Source organism: Aotus nancymaae, unplaced genomic scaffold, assembly GCF_030222135.1.
Source record: "Aotus nancymaae isolate 86718 unplaced genomic scaffold, 86718_ANA_hifiasm-v0.15.2.pri h1tg000067l, whole genome shotgun sequence".
Lineage (NCBI taxonomy): Eukaryota > Metazoa > Chordata > Mammalia > Primates > Aotidae > Aotus > Aotus nancymaae.
The window spans coordinates 24,376,374-24,396,465 of NW_026988482.1; the positions used below are offsets into that span (position 1 = coordinate 24,376,374).

The 20,092-nt window shown below is 48.7% G+C and overlaps 1 protein-coding gene across 5 annotated transcripts in view; it reads left to right on the plus strand.

Moving 5' to 3' along the window:
* DAG1 (dystroglycan 1) overlaps positions 1–19,489 on the plus strand; it is a 68,742-nt gene extending 49,253 nt beyond the window's left edge. For all 5 annotated transcript variants that reach the window (XM_064367106.1, XM_064367104.1, XM_064367103.1 and 2 more), the window contains one exon: positions 14,664–19,489. In XM_064367106.1, the coding sequence (XP_064223176.1) occupies positions 14,664–17,066 (2,403 nt within the window). In that variant the 3' untranslated portion in view covers positions 17,067–19,489. The remainder of the gene's footprint in view (positions 1–14,663) is intronic.
* Positions 19,490–20,092: the final 603 nt, after the last annotated feature.

Genomic DNA, 20,092 nt, shown 5'->3' on the forward strand with positions numbered 1-20,092 from the left:
CTGACCTTGTGATCCACCTGCAGGTGTGAGCCACCGCACCCTGCCCCTATTGGAATGTTTTACAGGGCTTAATCTTGGCCAGAAGTGCCTTGAGGTGATACAGCAAACTAGATATTTGCTGTATCTGGCAGAGAGATATTTAACAGGCTTATTCACCGGAAGCAGTAAAGAGATTTTACTGGGAAAACAGGATTTTATCTGAGCATTTTTATCTGTGGAAAGCAGACCATTTAGTAGCTGATGAGCTTGTAGAGAAACAGATGAAGATGTGTGACTCTTCATTCCAGTCTTAACCACCAGGATTATATGAATTGGAGAATCAGAAGGTCAGAAAGCCTGATCTTGTTCCTAGAGCTTTTGTTTCCCCATCTGTAAAGCAGGATTTAAAAAGTCTTTATATTAAAGGAGTTTTTTTCTTATTATAATAATGATGCATAAATGTGCACTGTGGAAAATATAGAAAGGGAAAAAGAAAATCTGTGGTTTCTACCACTTGGAGTGAAGTTCTCTACCATTTTCTTTTTTTTTTTTTTTTTGAGACAGAGTCTTGCTCTGTCGCCCAGGCTGGAGGGCAGTGGCACGATCTTAGCTCACTGCAACCTCTGCCTTCTGATTCAAGCAATTCTTCTGCCTCAGCCTTCTGAGTAGCTAGGATTACAGGCGTGTGTCACCACGCCTGGCTAATTATTTTGTGGTTTTAATAGAGACAGGGTTTCACCATGTTGGCCAAGCTGATCTCAAACTCCTGACCTCGTGATCCACCCACCTTGGCCTCCCAAAGTGCTGGGATTACAGGCGTGAGCCACTGTGCCTGGCACCCCCTCTGACTCTTGACTGTGTGTTTATTGATCCAGTATTAGTACAAACTCACTGTTTCCTAATACTTAATGGTTTATAATTTATTGTTCTTAATTATTGTGGTGCTCAAATTGTCCCAGATTTGACCATATGGAGCCTCTCTTAAGTTGGTTCCTGTGTTCTTGTGATACACCCCTGTCAATCATTTGAGTGTTTCCTTACCTTGTGGGATAAGATGCTTCAGGCCCGTCTTATGTTCACCCTCCCTCAGCCATTTCTTCAAGTAGCCTGATTCCATTTGGTGGTGAATGTTACTGGGGATTCATATCTGGGTGTTAAGTGAGTTCATCGCCACTGGGATTTCCTTGCTTGTATGAGCCTTTCAGCATATAACGTGGCTCCATTTTTAGATGACTAAGTGGTAGCTAAGTGATTTATCCTAGAGCACATAGCTTGTAGGGACAGAGTTAGTTTGTAGGGAGCACCGAAGAGGCTTCCTGAGCCTGTAGTATATAAGGTCTTATCTTCAGGTAACTGACCTATGTTTATTTTGTACTTCAGCATGCTTTGGAATTATAATTTAATGCTTTGTTCTAGTCAGTTTTAGAAGACTTCCCTCATAGTTGTTTGTTGTCCTGCCTGTCACCTCTGACACTGCAGGGCTGTGGAAGAGAGAGACACTGGGTATGCCTTGACATGGATGGTGTCATATGTGATGAGACAAGTTTGCACAACCTGCCATGCATGAGGGCATCTTTGAGCCAGAGGAGAAGCTGACCTATCATGGGGCCCAAAACTGATTGCTTGTCTTTTTCTTTTTTTTTTATTTTTTGAGATGGAGTCTCATTCTGTTGCCCAGGCTGGAGTGCAGTGGCCACATCTTGGTTCACTGCAACCTCCCCCTTCCGGGTTCAAGTGATTCTCCTGCCTCAGCCTCCTGAGTAGCTGGGACTATAGGTGCAAGCCACCACGCCTAGCTAATTTTTGTATTTTGAGTAGAGATGGGGTTTCACCATATTGGCCAGGATGGTTTCAATCTCCTGACTTAATGATCCACCTGCCTTGGCCTCCCAAAGTGCTGGGATTACAGTCGTGAGCCACTGCGTCTGGCCAACGGATTGCTAAGTAAATCGCTGGTTTACAGTTCTGGCTCTCTTGGGAGGGAGGTTGCAGGACCACAGATTTGGGAGATCAGGGCCGACCTTGGTGAAAGTGAAAGGAGAGTCTAAGTGAAAGGTGATGTCTGGCTGGTAAGCGATCATCATTCCCTGTTTAGGGTTCTGGATACTTGGCATAAGACCTGTTTCAAAGTAGATGTCTAATTAAAGGCTTGCTGTGTGATAAAGCTTAACAGAGCTGGAGCAACAACTGGAGGATGTCTGGGGCATTGGTGGGTTACAGAGCTTCATGTGGGGAATTTGAGAAGTTGTTGGGAGCCCATGGAGTTGGGGTCCTCAGCAGAGAAAGGCCAGTGCCCACATGTGGCAGGGTAGTCAATTTGAGCGAAAGTAAATGGAGAGAGAAGTGGATTCATAAAGAACTTTTCAAAGGGTTTCTTCCCCAAGTATCAGAGGAGTAAGAAGCAGCTGGTGAGGAACTGAGGTAGGAGATACTGAGCCTGGCCTGGCTTCGTCCTAAGCCCCGTGTGGGATATCTAGATGAGGGATGGTCTATTTGGACAGGGCCAAGTTGCCAAATGAAACTCAGGTGGAACATGATCTGCATGGTCTGTCCCAAGACCTGGTAAGATTAGATGGCATGGTTGTCGTACTTGCTGACTGGTTAGGGGATGTGCATGGGGGTTGTTGGTGGAATAATCCAGTGTTCGTAGCACGCTTGGATGCTGGTCTGTTGAAGGGCTAGAAAATTAATTTCTCTATTGCTTCTCGGCCTTTTGGCTAAGGTCAAGTGTGAAAATTAATTTCTCATTCTAAGTAAGCTGTGTTGGCTGCCTGTAAAGGCTAGCCTGACCTGTGTGGGCTGCTGGTTACTTTATTTTAGGAGGTTGTGCTGCCTGATGTCAGTCTGTTGATATACCCAACAAAGCACCTGAAGCAAGTGCTTCACTACATTTTATATTGATGTATACTTTACACATCAGTCTGCAGGGTCAGGAGAAAAAAGAAGGGACCTGTCTGCCTGGAGAGTATAGCCCCAAGATCCTGGCTTCTCTGCTCTGCCCCACACCTGAAACTTTCATGTTCTGAGAGCCCCTGTCCAGTCTCAGCCTGGCCGGCACTTGTCGCTTAACCTGTTGTTCTACAGCTCTGCGTTGAGAATTGATGTTCTGTTATTGACCCCAGCTTAACTCCCACATGGACTGCTTTGATCAGATATGTGAGAAGGGGCTGTGGGCTGCCTTGAGGTCCTCATGGCCAGCATAGCTTTTTTTGAGAGACCTGTGCCATGGGGCTCCTGTCTCCTCTCTTGTGGCCTCAGGACACCCTAAAGCAGATAGTCTTGGTGTTTGCTCCCTTGAATCAGACTGGATGGCTGTATACAAAGGTCATTCCAGGTCTTGACTGTCCTTGGATCTCACAGCTACTTTTGGAACTGAGAGCACCCTTTCTTCTTACCAGGGTCTGTGGGGATGGGTCCCACAGAAGCCAACCTGGCCTTTGCTCAGTGGATCCTGGCCTGTCCTGGGCTGGCCATAGTATAAGCCACCTATCCTGACTCTTGTCTCCCTTGGGTTTGGTGCTGGATCCCTGCAGGCACTTCTCCTCTGACTCGAGTGTGGGACTGGCTGAGAAATGTGATTATATGCCATGAGATGTTCTAACCTCTCCTCGAAGGTGGTCAGGGAGAGACATTGTTACATCTCATGAAATGCCTGGGCTACCCCTCTTCACCCCCTCAGATGTTTCATTTTGGTGGAGACTGCAAGGATGCCTTTTCATCCCTGCTTCCCTTCAGCCTTCTTGCCTGGACAATGTGGATCTTCCCTCAGCCCAAGATGTCGGCAGGCTGGGAGCAGCCCTTCCTGGGGCTGTGCTCTCAGCTGCTGGCATGGCCCCCCAATTGTTCCCCTGAGAACAATGGGCACTCTCTTTGACTAGGAAGGGGAGTTCATGAAAGGAGCATTTCTTTGGATGCTTGAGAGCTTTGTGGCAACCCCGCCTGTGTGAGATAAACTGCAGTTTCTTCCTGCCTCGAGTGGGTGTTCCCCATTTCTGAATGGACCCCTTGTGAACACAGCACACCGGGAAGTGCGGGTTGGCGATGGAAGGCATCTTTGGGGGTGGGCTGTCAGAATGGCATTTGCCCAGACTCATCAACTCAAATACTTACTGAAAATATAGGCTTCTGTGTTTAAAAAAATCACTGACAAGGACTGAAAGAGAACATGACAAAGTAAAATAGATCATGTCAGGGCTCCAGATTGAAGGACTGATTCTGAGGGTTTTTTTTTTTTTTTTTTTTGAGATGGAGTTTCGCTCTTGTTACCCAGGCTGGAGTGCAATGGTGTGATCTTGGCTCACCGCAACCTCCGCCTCCTGGGTTCAAGCAATTCTCCTACCTCAGCCTCCTGAGTAGCTGGGATTACAGGCCGCACCACCATGCCCAGCTAATATTTGTATTTTTAGTAGAGACGGGGTTTCACCATGTTGACCAGGATGGTCTCGATCTCTTGACCTCGTGATCCACCCGCCTCAGCCTCCCAAAGTGCTGGGATTATAGGCGTGAGCCACCGCGCCCGGCCAATTCTGAGGATTTTATTAGTGGCTGTAACTATGTTAAGCTACCCTTTACTTTTTTGGGGAAAAAGATTAATTTTTGCTTTTAGATGAGAACAGTGAACATGAGATAAAATGCTTCATAGCTCAGACCAGAAGGGCATTGGCTGGGCTGAATGGTGTGTTCAGTGTGTGATCCTGTGACCTTGGTGTTTGTGGCAGGGGCCTTGTGCTGCTTTGAGGTTTGTGTGTCTTAACAGCAGGACCAATGAAAATCTCTTGTGGGTGTGGCTTTGCTTTACTTGTCAAACCAAGGGCCATATGTACTTACTTCCCTCATGATGTTTTACCTCAGATGGGGACAGAGGCCTGGCCCTCTGACCTCAAGCTAGAGGCTCTTCCTGTTGGCCTGTGCCATCTCCCTGCAGCACAGCCATGTGACTGCCTATGCTCCTCATTAGTGGAAGGCCACAGATACAGGATAACCCTCAGTGTGAGTCAGCACCAAGGCTTACGCTCCATCAGAGTGTCCATCTCCTGCTTCCCTGAGCAGAGGACACACAGTCAGCTTGCAATGAGGAGGCCTTGACTGCCTCATGTGGGAGTGAGTGCCTCCAGGATGTTGTCTATGGTACCTAGCCATAGATGGCTGCAGGTTGGCCCAGCTCTGCAGCCTGACTGAGGGATGAGGGAGCTGAAGGGTCAGGAATTGGTGACCAGGTCTGAAGGAAGGCAGGGACTTTGCCAAGTTTAGGCCTCTACAGGTCTAAGCATTGGGATGTTACAGAGCAGCAGTTTGTATCACTTTGAAATGGATCACTAAAAAGACCTCTAGGCGTATGTTGGGGGACACAGGGAAGGGCACAGACCACACTTTAGGGGCTGACATGTCCAGAGGGGTTGGTGGAAAGTGCCACCACAAAGGCCCAAAGTTCCCAAAGATTTGTAGTGAGAAGGAATGCTAACCAAATCAGTTTCTCAATGATATGTTATATTTAGGATCCTTCTTTACTGGCCATCATCAGCTGTGAAAGTGCTTGTCCATCTCTCAAGAGTCTTTGCTTACCATTTCTAAGTCCTATAACTCCTGCATGGATAAGACATCATCTTGTGGGCTCTGAATGATAAAGCTTGTGTTTTCTTGGTTTCATAGCCAATTATAATTATTTGGCCCTAGAGAGAGCCTAATTCTTTAGTTTCATTTTTCAGCTTTGCATAACTGACTCAGACTGTGGGTGGAAACCTGGTTTTATGAGAACTAAGTAATAGAAACTCCTCCACCCATTTGCTCTTTCTGCAGGTGTGGAATGGTACTGGCTTGGGGTGAGAGACTTTGCTTATGTTTCATGGTGTTTTTGGTTTTTGAGACAAGTCTTGCTCTGTCACCCAGGCCAAGGTGTAGTGGCACTTTAGCTCACTTTAGCCTTGACTTCCCCAGGCTCAAGCAGCCTTCCCACCTCAGCTTCCTGAGCAGCTGGGACCACCACGCCTAGCTAATTTTTGTATTTTTTTGTAAAGATGGTGTTTGTCGTGTTGTCCAGGGTGATGGTGTTTAGTGCCTACAGGTGCTGTATCTTTATCAGAATCAGTGTTTGATGGTCTATTGTGTGTAGGAGGGCACCAGTAAAGCAGCTGGAGGGAGTGTCCCAGAGACTGAGGAGTGACCAAAACCTTCAAGTTTGGCAGTTCCTGGTCGTTGGTCATGGTGATTTATTGTGGGCATCACTGGGCAGCTAGTTTTAGAACTTTTTTTTCTTAAAGACTGTGTCACACTATGTTGCTCAGTCAGGTCTCTACTCCTGGGCCCAAATGATACTCCTGAGTAGCTGGGATTATAGATGTGAGCCACCATGCCCAGCTCAGTCTTTGGAACTTTTTGTGGATCTGCCCAGGTTTTATGGTTTGATTCTTAATGTTTTGGAACACACTTTATGGGTCAGGATTTCTGAAGTTGGTCATACGGCTTTTCAAGATCTTTTTTTCCTTAATGCTAGACTCGCTTTCTACCTCAGAAGCACATTGTCTCCAAGGATTGCTGAAACTGGAAAGTTTTCTGGCCTTTTGGGTGGACTGTGAGCTGGAGCCTGTGATCTCCTTAAATCAGGCTTCTTTGTGCAGTTTCTGCCTCCTGCAGATATGCCCAGTAACTGTCTGAAGGTTTCCTGCCTCGACTGGGGGGTCACTGCTTTGGAGCTGGGAGAGGTAAGGCCTGCTGACTTTCATAGTTGCTGTCTGGTGTTTGGTGATGGAGGGTAGAGTGACCTGAAATGCTAGAGAAGTTCCATGGTGGGACCAGCTTATCACCCCAAATGCATGTGCCTGTGTGCCTCTGCTGCTGAGGACCTCACAGCCCCAATTCTTGCCTCTTTTCTGCCCTTCCTGCCCTGGCAACCCTTAGAGGATTAGTTGTGGGTGTCTGTGGTACAGTAGGCAGAAATCTTTATAATAGGCAAACCAAGGACTCCAAGGATAGTCAAAATCCCATGTGTAAATATGCCAGGATATAGTGTACCCCCCCTTTTTTTTTTTGAGACAGAGTTTTGCTCTTGTTGTCCAAGCTTGGAGAGCAATGGTGCGATCTCAGCTCACTGAGTCTGTAATCCCAACCTCCCGAGTAACTGGGATTACAAACATGTGCCATCACGTCTGACTAACTTTGTATTTTTATTTTTTTTTTGAGATGAAGTCCCACTCTGTCGCCAGGCTGGAGTGCAGTGGCGCAGTCTCAGCTCACTGCAACCTCTGCCTCCTGGGTTTAAGCAATTCTCCTGCCTCAGCCTCCTGAGTAGCTGCACCACCACACCCAGCTAATTTTGTATTTTTAGTAGAGACAGGGTTTCTCCATGTTGGTCAGGCTGGTCTCAAATTCCTGACCTCAGGTGATCCACCTGCCTTGGCCTCCCAAAGTGTTGGGATTACAGGCCTGAGCCACTGTGCCTGGCCTTCGTTTTATTAATTAATTATAGAAACAAGAAAAGGTCTCACTCTGTTGCCCAGGCTGATCTTGAACTCCTGGCCTCAGACAGTCCTCTTGCTTTGGCCTCCTAGAGTGCTGAGATTACAGGTGTGAGCCATTGCACCTGGTCTAGTCCACCTGTTTCAGATTGAAGAGGTGAAAGCAGGTCTTTGGGTTCTCACCTGCAGCAGGTCCCCCCTTCCCCCTTGCCCCTTAGTGTTTTCATCCACTTCTGGCAGACAAGTGTTGACAGGCAACCCCTTGAGCTTCCCCAGCCTTGGCTTTGTGTCTCTAAGTGATTTTGGCTCCCCCATTGCCTGTAGCCTCCCCACTTACCTTAGATGCTTTGAGCTTCTGCTTTGTGGTATAAGCAGGGAGACAGGACACCACTGTGCACTGGCTCCAAGGTCAGTTGGGAAGGAGGACTAGGGAGTGGAGCCTGGACATGCCCTGGGCTCTCTTGTGCAGCAGCCTCAAATTACTTACTGAGTCTTTCAGATCCCATGGGAGCTATAGGAACTATTATTGGCAGAGTCCATCATGAGCCTGGCACTATAATTATGAGGTTAGGATTGTTGCCCTGATTTTATAGGTGAGGATACTGGGGCGCAGGTTGGGTTAAGCCCCAGCCAGCCTGGAGCTGGGATTCATAGTGAAAGATGGACCTTCTCATGGAGTAGGAGAATGAGGATTGTTATCCCCATTGTTATGGGGATGAGTCCAGGCTTGTCATTGGGCTGCATGTGTGAGAAGGAACTTTCATATCCTATTTCACCCTTAGGCCCTGAGAGGAAGAGAAGTGATCCAAAGTCTTTAAGTTTTGAAAGCTGAGGAGGTATCCAGAGTTCCATGGACTGAGGGGCTCCTGCTTTGTTAAGGTAGAGCAGGTGCTTTATCCCCAAGCACCTCCATGATGAGCTAAGCCCTGAGCAGAGTGCCTTTGGGAGGGTGGGGCTCTTAGTGGAATCCTCTGGGGACTGTGGACACTGCCAAACCTTCAGGCATATTCAGACTTCCCAGGTCAGGGCTTTCCCTAAATGGCCTTGAAAATGCAGAGGTGCCAGTGTGTCTGTGACTTGACCAGGTTCCTAGTGGAAATTAGGTTTGTTTTGCTTCCTGTAGCCCTTCTGTTATTAAAATGAATCATGGCTGGGCATAGTGGCTGACACCTGGAATCCCAGCACTTTGGGAGGCTGAGGCAGGAGGATCACTGAAGACCAGGAGTTCAAGACCAATCTGGAAATGTAGTAAGACCCTGTCTCTACAAAAATATTTTTATATTTATTTATTTATTTATTTTTTGAGATGGATTCTCTCTCGCTCTGTAGCCCAGGCTGGAGTGCAGTGGCGTGATCTCAGCTCACTGCAATCTCCGCCTCCTGGGTCCTGATTCAAGCAATTCTCCTACCTCAGCCTCCAAGAGCTGGGATTATAGGCACGAGCCACCAATGCCCGGCTAATTTTTGTATTTTTTAGTAGATATGGGGTTTCACCATGTTGGCCAGTCTGGTCTTGAACTCCTGACCTTGTGATCCGCCCGCCTCGGCCTCCCAAAGTGCTGGGATTACAGGCGTGAGCCACCGTGCCCGGCCTCAAAAATACTTTTAAATACTGAATCTTGGTCAGGCCTGGTGGCACACACCTGGCTCAAATAGTCCCAGCTACTCAAAAGGCTGAAGTGGGATGATCACTTCAGTCCAGGAGTTTGAATTTGCAGTGAGCTGTGATTGCACTACTGCACTCCAGTCTGGGTGACAGAGTGAGTGAGACCCTGTCTCAAAAAACTGTATATTTAAAGACTGGGCATAGTGGCTCATACCTGTAATCCCAGCACTTTGGGAGGCAGAGGCAGGAGGATTACTTGAGCCTGGAAGTTTCAAGCCAACCTGGGCAATCTAATGAGACCCTGTCTCTACCAAAAAAATTAATAAAAAAAAAAAAAAAAAAAAAAATACCAGCTACTTGGGAGGCTGAGGTGGGAGGATTGCTTGAGCCTGGGAGGTTGAGGCTGCAATGAGCCATGATCACACCACTGCACTCCAGCCTGGGCAATAGAGTAGGACCCTTATATATACATATATATATATATACATATATATATATATATATATATATATATATATATATATATATATATATATAAATAATCAGTTGCCACTCAAAATGCTGCTTGGGCCTGATGTCACCAGCACATGGAGATGCAGGGGTTTTAGAACGTTCAGGTTAGTACTTTTCCTGAGTAGTACCCATGACTCTGGAGTGACTGCCTACTTCAGGGCTATAGATCTAGATACCTGTCCTGCAGCCAGATAATGGGGAGTCAAAATCTGCAGAGGGGAAAGCAGGTGACTACATTGGAGAGGGTTGGCTCTTGTATTTGTCTGTTCTTGTGGTGCTATAAAGAAACTGAGACTGGTAATTTCTAGAGAAAAGAGGTTTAATTGGCTCATAGTTCTGCAGGCTTCACAGGAAACATAGTGGCTTCTGCTTCTGGGGCAGCGCCAGGAAGCTTCCAGTCATGGTGGAAAGCAAAGGGGGAGCCGGTACTTCATGCAGCTGGAACAGGAGGAAGGCTGGGGGAGGTGCTACATACTTTTTTTTTTGAGATGGAGTTTCACTCTTGCCTAGCCTGGAATGAAGAGGAGCGATCTCAGCTCACTACAACCTCCACCCTCCAGGTTCACGCGATTCTCCTGTCTCAGCTTCTCGAGTTGCTGGGAATACAGGTACCTGCCACCATGCCCAGCTAATTTTTGTATTTTTAGTAGAGACAGGGTTTTACCATGTTGGCCAAGCTGGTCTCGAACTCCTGACATCAGGTGATCCACCCAATAGGCGTGAGCCTCCACACTTGGCCCGTATACTTTTAAACAACCAGATCTTGTGAGAACTCTATCACGAGAACAGCACTAGGGAGATGGTGCTGAACCATTCATGATAAACTGCCCCCGTGATCCAGTCACTTCCCTCAGGCACCACCTCCAACACTGGGGATAACAATTTGACATGAGATTGGGAGATGTGGGCAGCGACACAAATCTGAACCATACCAGCTCTGTTTTTCTGACATGACTTGCCCTAAAGACATAGATAAACTTTACATGGATAATAATTTGGCCATGTGCAGTGGCTCACAACTGTAATCCCAGCACTTTGGGAGGCTGAGGCAACTAGATAGCTGGAGGCCAGAAGTTTGAGACCAGTCTGGGCAACATGGCGAAACCCCATCTTTTAAAAAAAAGAAAAAAATAATTAGCCGGGCATAGTGGCACTCACCTGTGGTCACAGCTACTTAGGAGGCTGAGGCTGGAGTATCATTTGAACCCAGGAAGCAGAGGTTACAGTGAACTGAGATGGTGCCACTGTACTCCAGACCAAGTGACAGAGCGAGACTCTGTCTCAAAAAAAAAAAAGTAAAATAATTTGTTCTCATTAGTCAAAATAAAGCTACCAGTTTTCATCTCCTATCTCCCAGTTTGAAATTGAGCATTATAACTTGCTTTGGTGAAACCTGAGGTTTTCTTTAGTGTTTATTGTTTGTTACATGATATTAACATGTGTTAAAGTTACATGGCATAGTTAAAGCAAGTGTATGCCTTCCAAGAAGTCCTTCAGTGTGGGAGCCTTGCTCATAGAATGGCCAAGTTTGTTCTGTAGGAACTGCCTGTTAGCAAAACTTTGGCTGTTCAGGTCAGCAGAATAGGAAGAGAGCCAGGCTGAGAAGCCTTGAGTTGCCAGGGCCTTTCTCTGTTTTCTCTGTTAAAAAATGCCCTTGTGTACTTGAAGACAGATTTGCAGAAGCACCAGGCTACTCACTTATCAACACTGATGGAGTGCCTCGTCACTCAGGAATGTCCCATGGGTCTGGCCAGCCATTTGGTGCCCACTTCTAGAGCTTCTTCTGGTCTCCCCCAACTTTTTTCAGTCTCCTCTGCAGGTGACTTCTCTTTGGTTGGCTTTACCTAGACCTCTGTTCCAGGCCTTCCCTGTCGCCTTTCTTCATCCTCCCTCTGCATGTGAGCTCCTGTCCAACTGGTGGCCATTGGGATGGAGTGGAGTTAAAAAATAACCCTCAGGTGACCAAAAACTGGGGTCTACACCCTAATTCACCTACTCTCCACCTCTCAGAACTCCTAACCTACTCCTGTAAGATATCTGATGGTTCCATGAACACTCCATTTGGATTTGGGCCTTACTTATTTGCTTCATGGTGGTGGTGGTTGTTTTTGGCAAAACAAGAGCATAAACATGTTTACATATGGATGTGCCAGTTTTCTTATTTAACATGAATGAACTGAATACTGTAAAGCTTAGGTTTTTCAGCCAAAACGTTTGAAATAAATGTTTTTTTTTGTTGTTCAATTTTTTGAGACAGAGTCTTGCTGTGTCATCCAAGCTGGAGTGCAGTTGGTGTGGTCTTGGCTCACTGCAGCCTCTGCCTCCCGGGTTCAAGCGATTCTTGTGCATCAGCCTCCCGACTAGCTGGGACTACAGGTGTGCACTATTATGCCCGGATAATTTTTGTATTTTTAGTAGAGACAGCATTTTATCATGTTGGCCAGTTTGGTCTCAAACTCCTGACTTCAAGTGATCTACCCTCCTTGGCCTCCCAAAGTGCAGGGATTATAGTTGTGAGCCACCATGCCCCAGCCAATACATGTGATTTTTTTGTAGCTAAAAAAGATTTTAAAAGAAATATATTTAGTATTTTTCATGAATTTGAAGACACCCATGTTTACAGGTATTTTAACATTTCTGATGTTTGATGGTGGGTGACAGGGTAGGAGATTTTTAATTAGATGATGGCACATCTTAGAGTTGATGGAATGTAGTATCACAAAAGAAACACTTTGTGGGCTGGGCGCAGTGGCTCACGCCTGTTATCCTAGGACTTTGGGAGGCTGAGGCGGGTAGATTGCCTGAGCTCAGGAGTTCACGACCAGCCTGGGCAACACGGTGAAACCCCGTCTCTTCTAAAATACAAAAAATTAGCCGGGCATGGCATTGTGCCCTGTAGTCCCAGCTACTAAGGAGGCTGAGGCAGGAGAATTGCTCGTACCCGAGAGGCGGAGGTTGCAGTGAGCTGAGATTGTGGCACTGCATTCCAGCCTGGGCAACAGAGCAAGACTATGCCTCAAAACAAAAACAAAAACAAAACACTATTTTCTGACCCTTAATGAGTGGCTCAGAAAGCAATTAGGAAATGATAACCTCAATAATAATAACTCCTTTTTTTTTTTTTTTTTTTTTTGAGACGGAATCTCACTCTGTTGCCCAGGCTGGAGTGCAGTGGTGCGATCTTGGCTCACTGCAACCTCTGCCTCCCAAGTTCAAGGATTTCTTCTGCCTTAGCCTCCTAAGTAGCTGGGACTACAGGTGCGCACCACTACGCCTGACTAATTTTTGTATTTTAGTAGAGACGGGGTTTCACCATGTTGGCTAGGCTGGTCTTGAACTCCTGACCTCAGGTGATCCACCCACTTTGGCCTCCCAAAGTGCTGGGATTACGGGGGTGAGCCACTATGCCTGGCCCAATAATAATAACCCCTAACAATGTCAGTCATGACATAGTTTCAAAAAAAGTAATTTTTTGATATAAATAGAGATGGGGTCTCGCTATGTTGGCCAGGGTGGTCTCTAATGCCTCCTGGCCTCAAGCAATCCTCCTGCCTTGGCCTCCCAAAGTTTGGCATTATAGATATGAGCTACCATGCCCAGCCTTCTCATATGTTTTTGCTGGGTGTAGGAAACCTGTTTAAATTAGTTTAAAATGGGGGGAATTACCTAGTTTCTGATAAGGCTGCTGCCTGGACACCTGGGTACAAGCCTGGGGTCTCCTTTCCAAATCACTCAGGTAACTTGTCTTTTGGCAGGAGGAAGCCCAGGGAACCAGAGCCACTGGGGAGCCCAGCAGTCATGGCTTTAGCTTTCCTGCCACAGGGAGGGAAGCATTTTAGGGTCTTTCTGTTGATAAGCTGTGGCCATGAAGGGCAGTCCCTGGGCTGAGGCTGGCAGTGAGATGTACTGTCTGTTGACCAATGTGTTTCTGGACTTGGTACAGGACAATGGAGATGAGAGTGCCTTCAGGCCAACCAGAGAGTGGGTGTCACGTTTCTTGCACTGGGGCAGGAGTAGGTGTTTCCTAAAAGTGAGAGGAGCCACAGATGGGGCCAGGGCAAGAGCCAAGTCATATTCTCCTCGTCAGCTGATGGTGGAGGTTTCTATAGTGGCATTTCCTTTGGTACTCTGAGTATCACCAGTTATATCTCTGTGGAAAGTGACTTCCACACCGAAAGAAGTCTGGGAGATGCTGTTGAGTTGGAATAAGGTGATGAGCTCCTTAGGCCTGCTTCTGTGCCTGGTCTCTCCAAGGGCAGAAGAGGGCTCTGTATATTTCCTGTACTTGATTGACTGTAGAACCTCTCTCTTAGAGAGACCAGAGCTCCTTGGGATTCCTTTGGTAAGCAGTATTCTAGAATAGTTGATTCTAGTCCCTGCTCTCTGGGCACCACAGTTTGTCTTGAGATTTGAGAAGCAGGGTAAATGAAAACATTAGATACAACTAACTCTGTTTGCTACACAAATGTGCCCCCACTACACTTGAATGTAACATGATGATGTTCTGTGACTGTTCTGACGGTGATTTTGGATGCCAACCTCACTGAGATGACCCCAAACGTGAGTCCTTCAGGGCATTAGCTCTCCCTAGTACCCAGACCTGTATGCATCTCCATTTTGGGGCAGGAATGGTCCTCCAGGCCAGGCATATAGTGTGAGCAAAGATGTGATGTCTGCAGAGGGTCAGGGGAGAAGTCTGAGGCAAGGCTGGAAAGGAGTGCTGAGGGCTGAGATGAGACACTGTGACTTGATTCTGCAGGTAGAATGGGCAAGTAGGTGGCAGGGTGTGTCACTGTTATAAAATCCACAACAGTCATGAGCTCCATGGCGTCAGTTCTCAAGAAAGAGACATGTACTTGAGTGCCAGCACTGCTGTCTCCCCACTGTGTGGCCTTGGGTGAGGTATTTGCCTCCCAAGCTAACCCATCTCATAGCCCTAGTCTTTTGTGACAGGTAAATAAGTTCAGTTTTGTCCCCCTAGAGGCAAGGAATTGGCTTCCCCAGCAGGAACTCTGAATTACACCTTAAGCCTATCATACAATTCAGGTTAACTGTTGTAATCATATTCAGGTTATGCACTGACACTAGTACTTTTATGCTTGTGTCTCTTCTAGGTATCAGCAGCAGGGAAGGAGGCTTTGCCATCTTGGCTGCACTGGGACCCGAAGAGCCACACCCTGGAGGGCCTCCCCCTTGACACTGATAAGGGTGTGCATTACATTTCAGTGAGTGCTGCACGGCTGGGAGCCAACGGGAGCCACATCCCCCAGACCTCCAGTGTGTTCTCCATCGAGGTCTACCCTGAAGACCACAGTGAGCTACAGTCCGTGAGGACAGCCTCCCCAGACCCTGGTGAGGTGGTGTCATCTGCCTGTGCTGTGGATGAGCCTGTGACTGTTCTGACAGTGATTTTGGATGCCGACCTCACCAAGATGACCCCAAAGCAAAGGATTGACCTCCTGCACAGGATGCGGAGTTTCTCAGAAGTAGAGCTTCACAACATGAAGTTAGTGCCAGTGGTGAATAACAGACTATTTGACATGTCAGCCTTCATGGCCGGCCCAGGAAATGCAAAAAAAGTGGTGGAGAATGGGGCCCTTCTCTCCTGGAAGCTGGGCTGCTCTCTGAACCAGAACAGTGTGCCTGACATTCGTGGTGTGGAGGCCCCTGCCAGGGAGGGTGCTATGTCTGCTCAGCTTGGCTACCCTGTTGTGGGTTGGCACATTGCCAATAAGAAGCCGCCTCTTCCCAAACGCATCCGGAGGCAGATCCATGCCACACCCACACCTGTCACTGCCATTGGGCCCCCAACCACGGCCATCCAGGAGCCCCCATCCAGGATCGTGCCAACCCCCACATCTCCAGCCATTGCTCCTCCGACAGAGACCATGGCTCCTCCAGTCAGGGATCCTGTTCCTGGGAAACCCACGGTCACCATCCGGACTCGAGGTGCCATTATTCAGACCCCAACCCTAGGCCCCATCCAGCCTACTCGGGTGTCAGAAGCCGGCACCACAGTTCCTGGCCAGATTCGCCCAACGATGACCATTCCTGGCTATGTGGAGCCTACCGCAGTTGCTACCCCTCCCACAACCACCACCAAGAAGCCACGAGTATCCACACCAAAACCAGCAACGCCTTCAACTGACTCCTCCACCACCACGACTCGCAGGCCGACCAAGAAACCACGGACACCCCGGCCCGTGCCCCGGGTTACCACCAAAGCTCCCATCACCAGATTGGAAACTGCCTCACCGCCTACTCGTATTCGCACCACCACCGGCGGAGTGCCCCGTGGCGGAGAACCCAACCAGCGCCCAGAGCTCAAGAACCATATTGACAGGGTAGATGCCTGGGTTGGCACCTACTTTGAGGTGAAGATCCCGTCAGACACTTTCTATGACCATGAGGATACCACCACTGACAAGCTGAAGCTGACCCTGAAGCTGCGGGAGCAGCAGCTGGTGGGCGAGAAGTCCTGGGTACAGTTCAATAGCAACAGCCAGCTCATGTATGGCCTGCCTGACAGCAGCCACGTGGGCAAACACGAGTATTTCATGCACGCCACAGACAAGGGGGGCCTGTCAGCTGTGGATGCCTTTGAGATCCATGTCCATAGGCGGCCCCAAGGGGATAGGGCTCCTGCAAGGTTCAAGGCCAAGTTTGTGGGTGACCCGGCACCGGTGTTGAATGACATCCACAAAAAGATTGCCTTGGTAAAGAAACTGGCCTTTGCCTTTGGGGACCGAAACTGTAGCACAGTCACCCTGCAGAATATCACCCGGGGCTCCATCGTGGTGGAATGGACCAACAACACACTGCCCTTGGAGCCCTGCCCCAAGGAGCAGATCGTTGGGCTAAGCCGTCGGATTGCTGAGGACGATGGAAGACCTCGGCCTGCCTTCTCCAATGCCCTAGAGCCTGACTTTAAGGCCACAAGCATTGCTGTGACGGGCGCTGGCAGTTGTCGGCACCTACAGTTTATCCCTATGGCACCACCCAGGAGAGTGCCCTCAGAGGCGCCGCCCACAGAGGTGCCTGACAGGGACCCTGAGAAGAGCAGTGAGGATGACGTCTACCTGCACACAGTCATTCCGGCTGTGGTGGTCGCAGCCATCCTGCTCATTGCTGGCATCATTGCCATGATCTGCTACCGCAAGAAGCGGAAGGGCAAGCTTACCCTTGAGGACCAGGCCACCTTCATCAAGAAGGGGGTGCCTATCATCTTTGCAGACGAACTGGACGACTCCAAGCCCCCACCCTCCTCCAGCATGCCACTCATTCTGCAGGAGGAGAAGGCTCCCCTACCCCCTCCTGAGTACCCCAACCAGAGTGTGCCCGAGACCACTCCTCTGAACCAGGACACTGTGGGAGAGTACACGCCCCTGCGGGATGAGGATCCCAATGCGCCTCCCTACCAGCCCCCGCCGCCTTTCACAGCACCCATGGAGGGCAAGGGCTCCCGTCCCAAGAACATGACCCCATACCGGTCACCCCCTCCCTATGTCCCTCCTTAACCTGCAAGCGCCTGGGTGGAGGCAGGGTAGGGCAGGGGCCTGGAGACAACATGGTGGTGTCTGTGGAGACCGTTGGCCTGCAGACCATCGCCCACCAGGAGCCGACACCTGACCTAGCACACACTGACATGGGCCTGGATAAGCCCGCCCTCTCTGGTCCTCCCAAACCCCAAAGCAGCTGGAGAGACTTTGGGGACTTTTTTATTTTTATTTTTTGCCTAACAGCTTTTGGTTTGTTCATAGAGAATTCTTCGCTTCGTTTTTGATGGCTGGCTCTGAAAGTACCGTGTGGAGTGGAGGTGGCAGGAGCGAGGAACCATGAATGAACTCGCAGGCAGTGCCGGGCAGCCCCCTGGCTCTCTGCGTTTTGCCTTTAACACTAACTGTACTGTTTTTTCTATTCACATGTGTCTAGCTGCAGGATGTAACATGGAAAACAGTAACTAAAGATTAAATTCAAAGGACTTTCAGAAGTTAAGGTCAAGTTTTTACATTTAATCTGCTGTTTACCTAAACTTGTATGTATAATTTTTGGGTGGGTATGGGGAATTGCTTTGCTAAAAATAAGCTCCCAGGTGTTTCAAACTTAGAGAAGACCAAGGGACAGTATTTTTTATCAAAGGAATCCTATTTTTTCACACTATGTCAACTTGGTTGCTCTGATATCCCAGAGCCTGGTTGGGGGCCTCCTGGCCCTGGCTCACGCCAGGGCCCTGGTGCTGGGTTTGCTCTCCCGCTGTTGCCAGGGGCTGGAACCTGGAGGGGTCTCTTGGGCCACGGACATCCCCACTTCCAGCCCATATATGCTAGTGGCCCACCACCAAGGGGTCTTCATTTCCATGAAAAAGGGACTCCAAGAGGCAGCGGTGGCTGTGGCCCCCAACTTTGGTGCTCCAGGGTGGGCCAGCTGCTTGTGGGGGCACCTGGGAGGTCGAAGGTCTCGACCACATCAACCTATTTTCTTTTACTCTTCTTCTGTGCGTGGTTTTTTTTTTTTTTTCCTCCTAAAAGGAATATCACAGTTTTTGAAACACTCAGTGGGGAACATTTTGGTGAAGATGCAATATTTTTATGTCATGTGATGCTCTTTCCTCACTTGACCTTGGCCGCTTTGTCCTAGCAGTCCACAGCCCTACCCCGACCCACCCTGACCCACCCACCCCTTTTCTCTGGCACTCCAGTCCCGGCCTTGGGCCTGAACTACTGGAGAAGGTCTAGTGGCTGGGGAGGAGTGCCAGCAATAGTTCATAGTAAAAATATGTGGGCTCTCAAAGCTAATTTTTTACTAAAGTTTTTATACAGCCTCAAATTGTTTTATTAAAAAAAAAGATTAAAAATGGTGATGCTTACAGCAGTTTGTACAAGCTCTTAGTGTTGATTCCATGGAACTGACGGCTTTGCTCGTTTTGATTTTTTTTTCCCCCTTCTTTTCCTGATGGTTTAAGTTCTGGAATTACACTGGGCTTCTTTTGCCTTTTTTAGCAGAACATCCGTCCGTCCATCTGCATCTCTGTCCCATGACTCAGGGGCACCCACTCTGCTTGATTTTCCTCCTTTGGAAGAAACCATTTTAAGCATGACTTTTCTTGATGTCTGAGAGTTATTCTGGGTACCTTTTAGGGAGGAATGCCTTTCGCAATAATGTATCCCTTCCCTGATTGAGGGTGGGTGGGTGGACCCAGGCTCCCTTTGCACACGGAGCAGCTAATTCTAAGCCATATCGACTGTTTTGCAGAGGATTTGTGTGTGCTGCCTCAGGAGGGGAGGGCTGGTAGGAGGGGAGGGGTCTCCGTCCTACTGTTGTCCAGAGGGCATTTCCCTTTGCGCCTTCTCCCACAGGGCCCAGCCCCTTTCCCTTGCCCCAGTCCCCAGTGAAGTACTCTGGAGTGAGCAGTGTGCTCCTTTGGGGAAGCCTGTAAATTCAGGCTTTGTGGACCACTGGTGACTGGGCTCATACCTTCAAGCCAGAGTTTCCCTGGTGCCCCAGAGACAGGAGCACAAGTGGGATCTGACCTGGTGAGATTATTTCTGATGACCTCATCAAAAAATAAACAATTCCCTATGTTCCAGGTGAGGGCTTTGAAAGGCCTTCCAAACAGCTCTGTCACCCTAGCAACTCCACCATTTGGCACTGCCATGCAGAGACGTGGCTGGCCCAGAATGGCCTGTTGCCATAGCAACTGGAGGCGATGGGGCAGTGAACAGAATAACAACAGCAACAATGCCTTTGCAGGCAACCTCCTCCCCTGAGCACTGGGCTGGTGATGGCCGCTGGACTCTGTGAGATGGAGAGCCAATCTCACATTCAAGTGTTCACCAACCACTGATGTGTTTTTATTTCCTTCTATATGATTTTAAGATGTGTTTTCTGCATTCTGTAAAGAAACATATCAAACTAAATAAAAGCAGTGTCTTTATTACAATGCCGTTGCCTCTGGGCATCTGTTTCCCTGGCATCTGGAGAGGTTCCTGGGCATGAGGGGTTGGGGGCTCATGTTGACAGAGGGAAGAGGAGACTCAGCCAGGTCCACTTGGTGTTGGCCTACTGGCCTCAATGTAAGCCTTGCCATTTCTGTGCTGGGAGGGGTATGTGTGCACTCCAGAAACTGCCAACATGTAATGCCCCCTTCATGCCTCTTTTGCCTGTAAGCCAGCTAAGACAAGTCTCTTTCATTCTTAGTTCCTTATGTGTAAGGGGTGGGGGATAGCAGAGAACCCAGTGAGATTGGCTGGGAAGGAGGATGGTGGGAAAAATGTTACAGGTTTTCTGCCCCAGAGTGGGTCAGGCTCTGTACCTTCTGGGTAGGGGTCCTTCAGGGCAAGTCTCTGTGAAGATAGGGATCTAGGGATGCCTCTCCTGCAGCTCTACCCCAGCTCCTTCCTGCATTGTCTTGTGGGCTTGGGACTGGCTAGTTTCCCAGGTAGTCTCAAGGCAGGTTTGGTGTTGGCCTCAGGGTGGAAACAATGGTTTCTGGCCAGGCTACTCTGCCCTGGTTGTCCTGTAGATTCTGAGGGTTGGGGGGTAA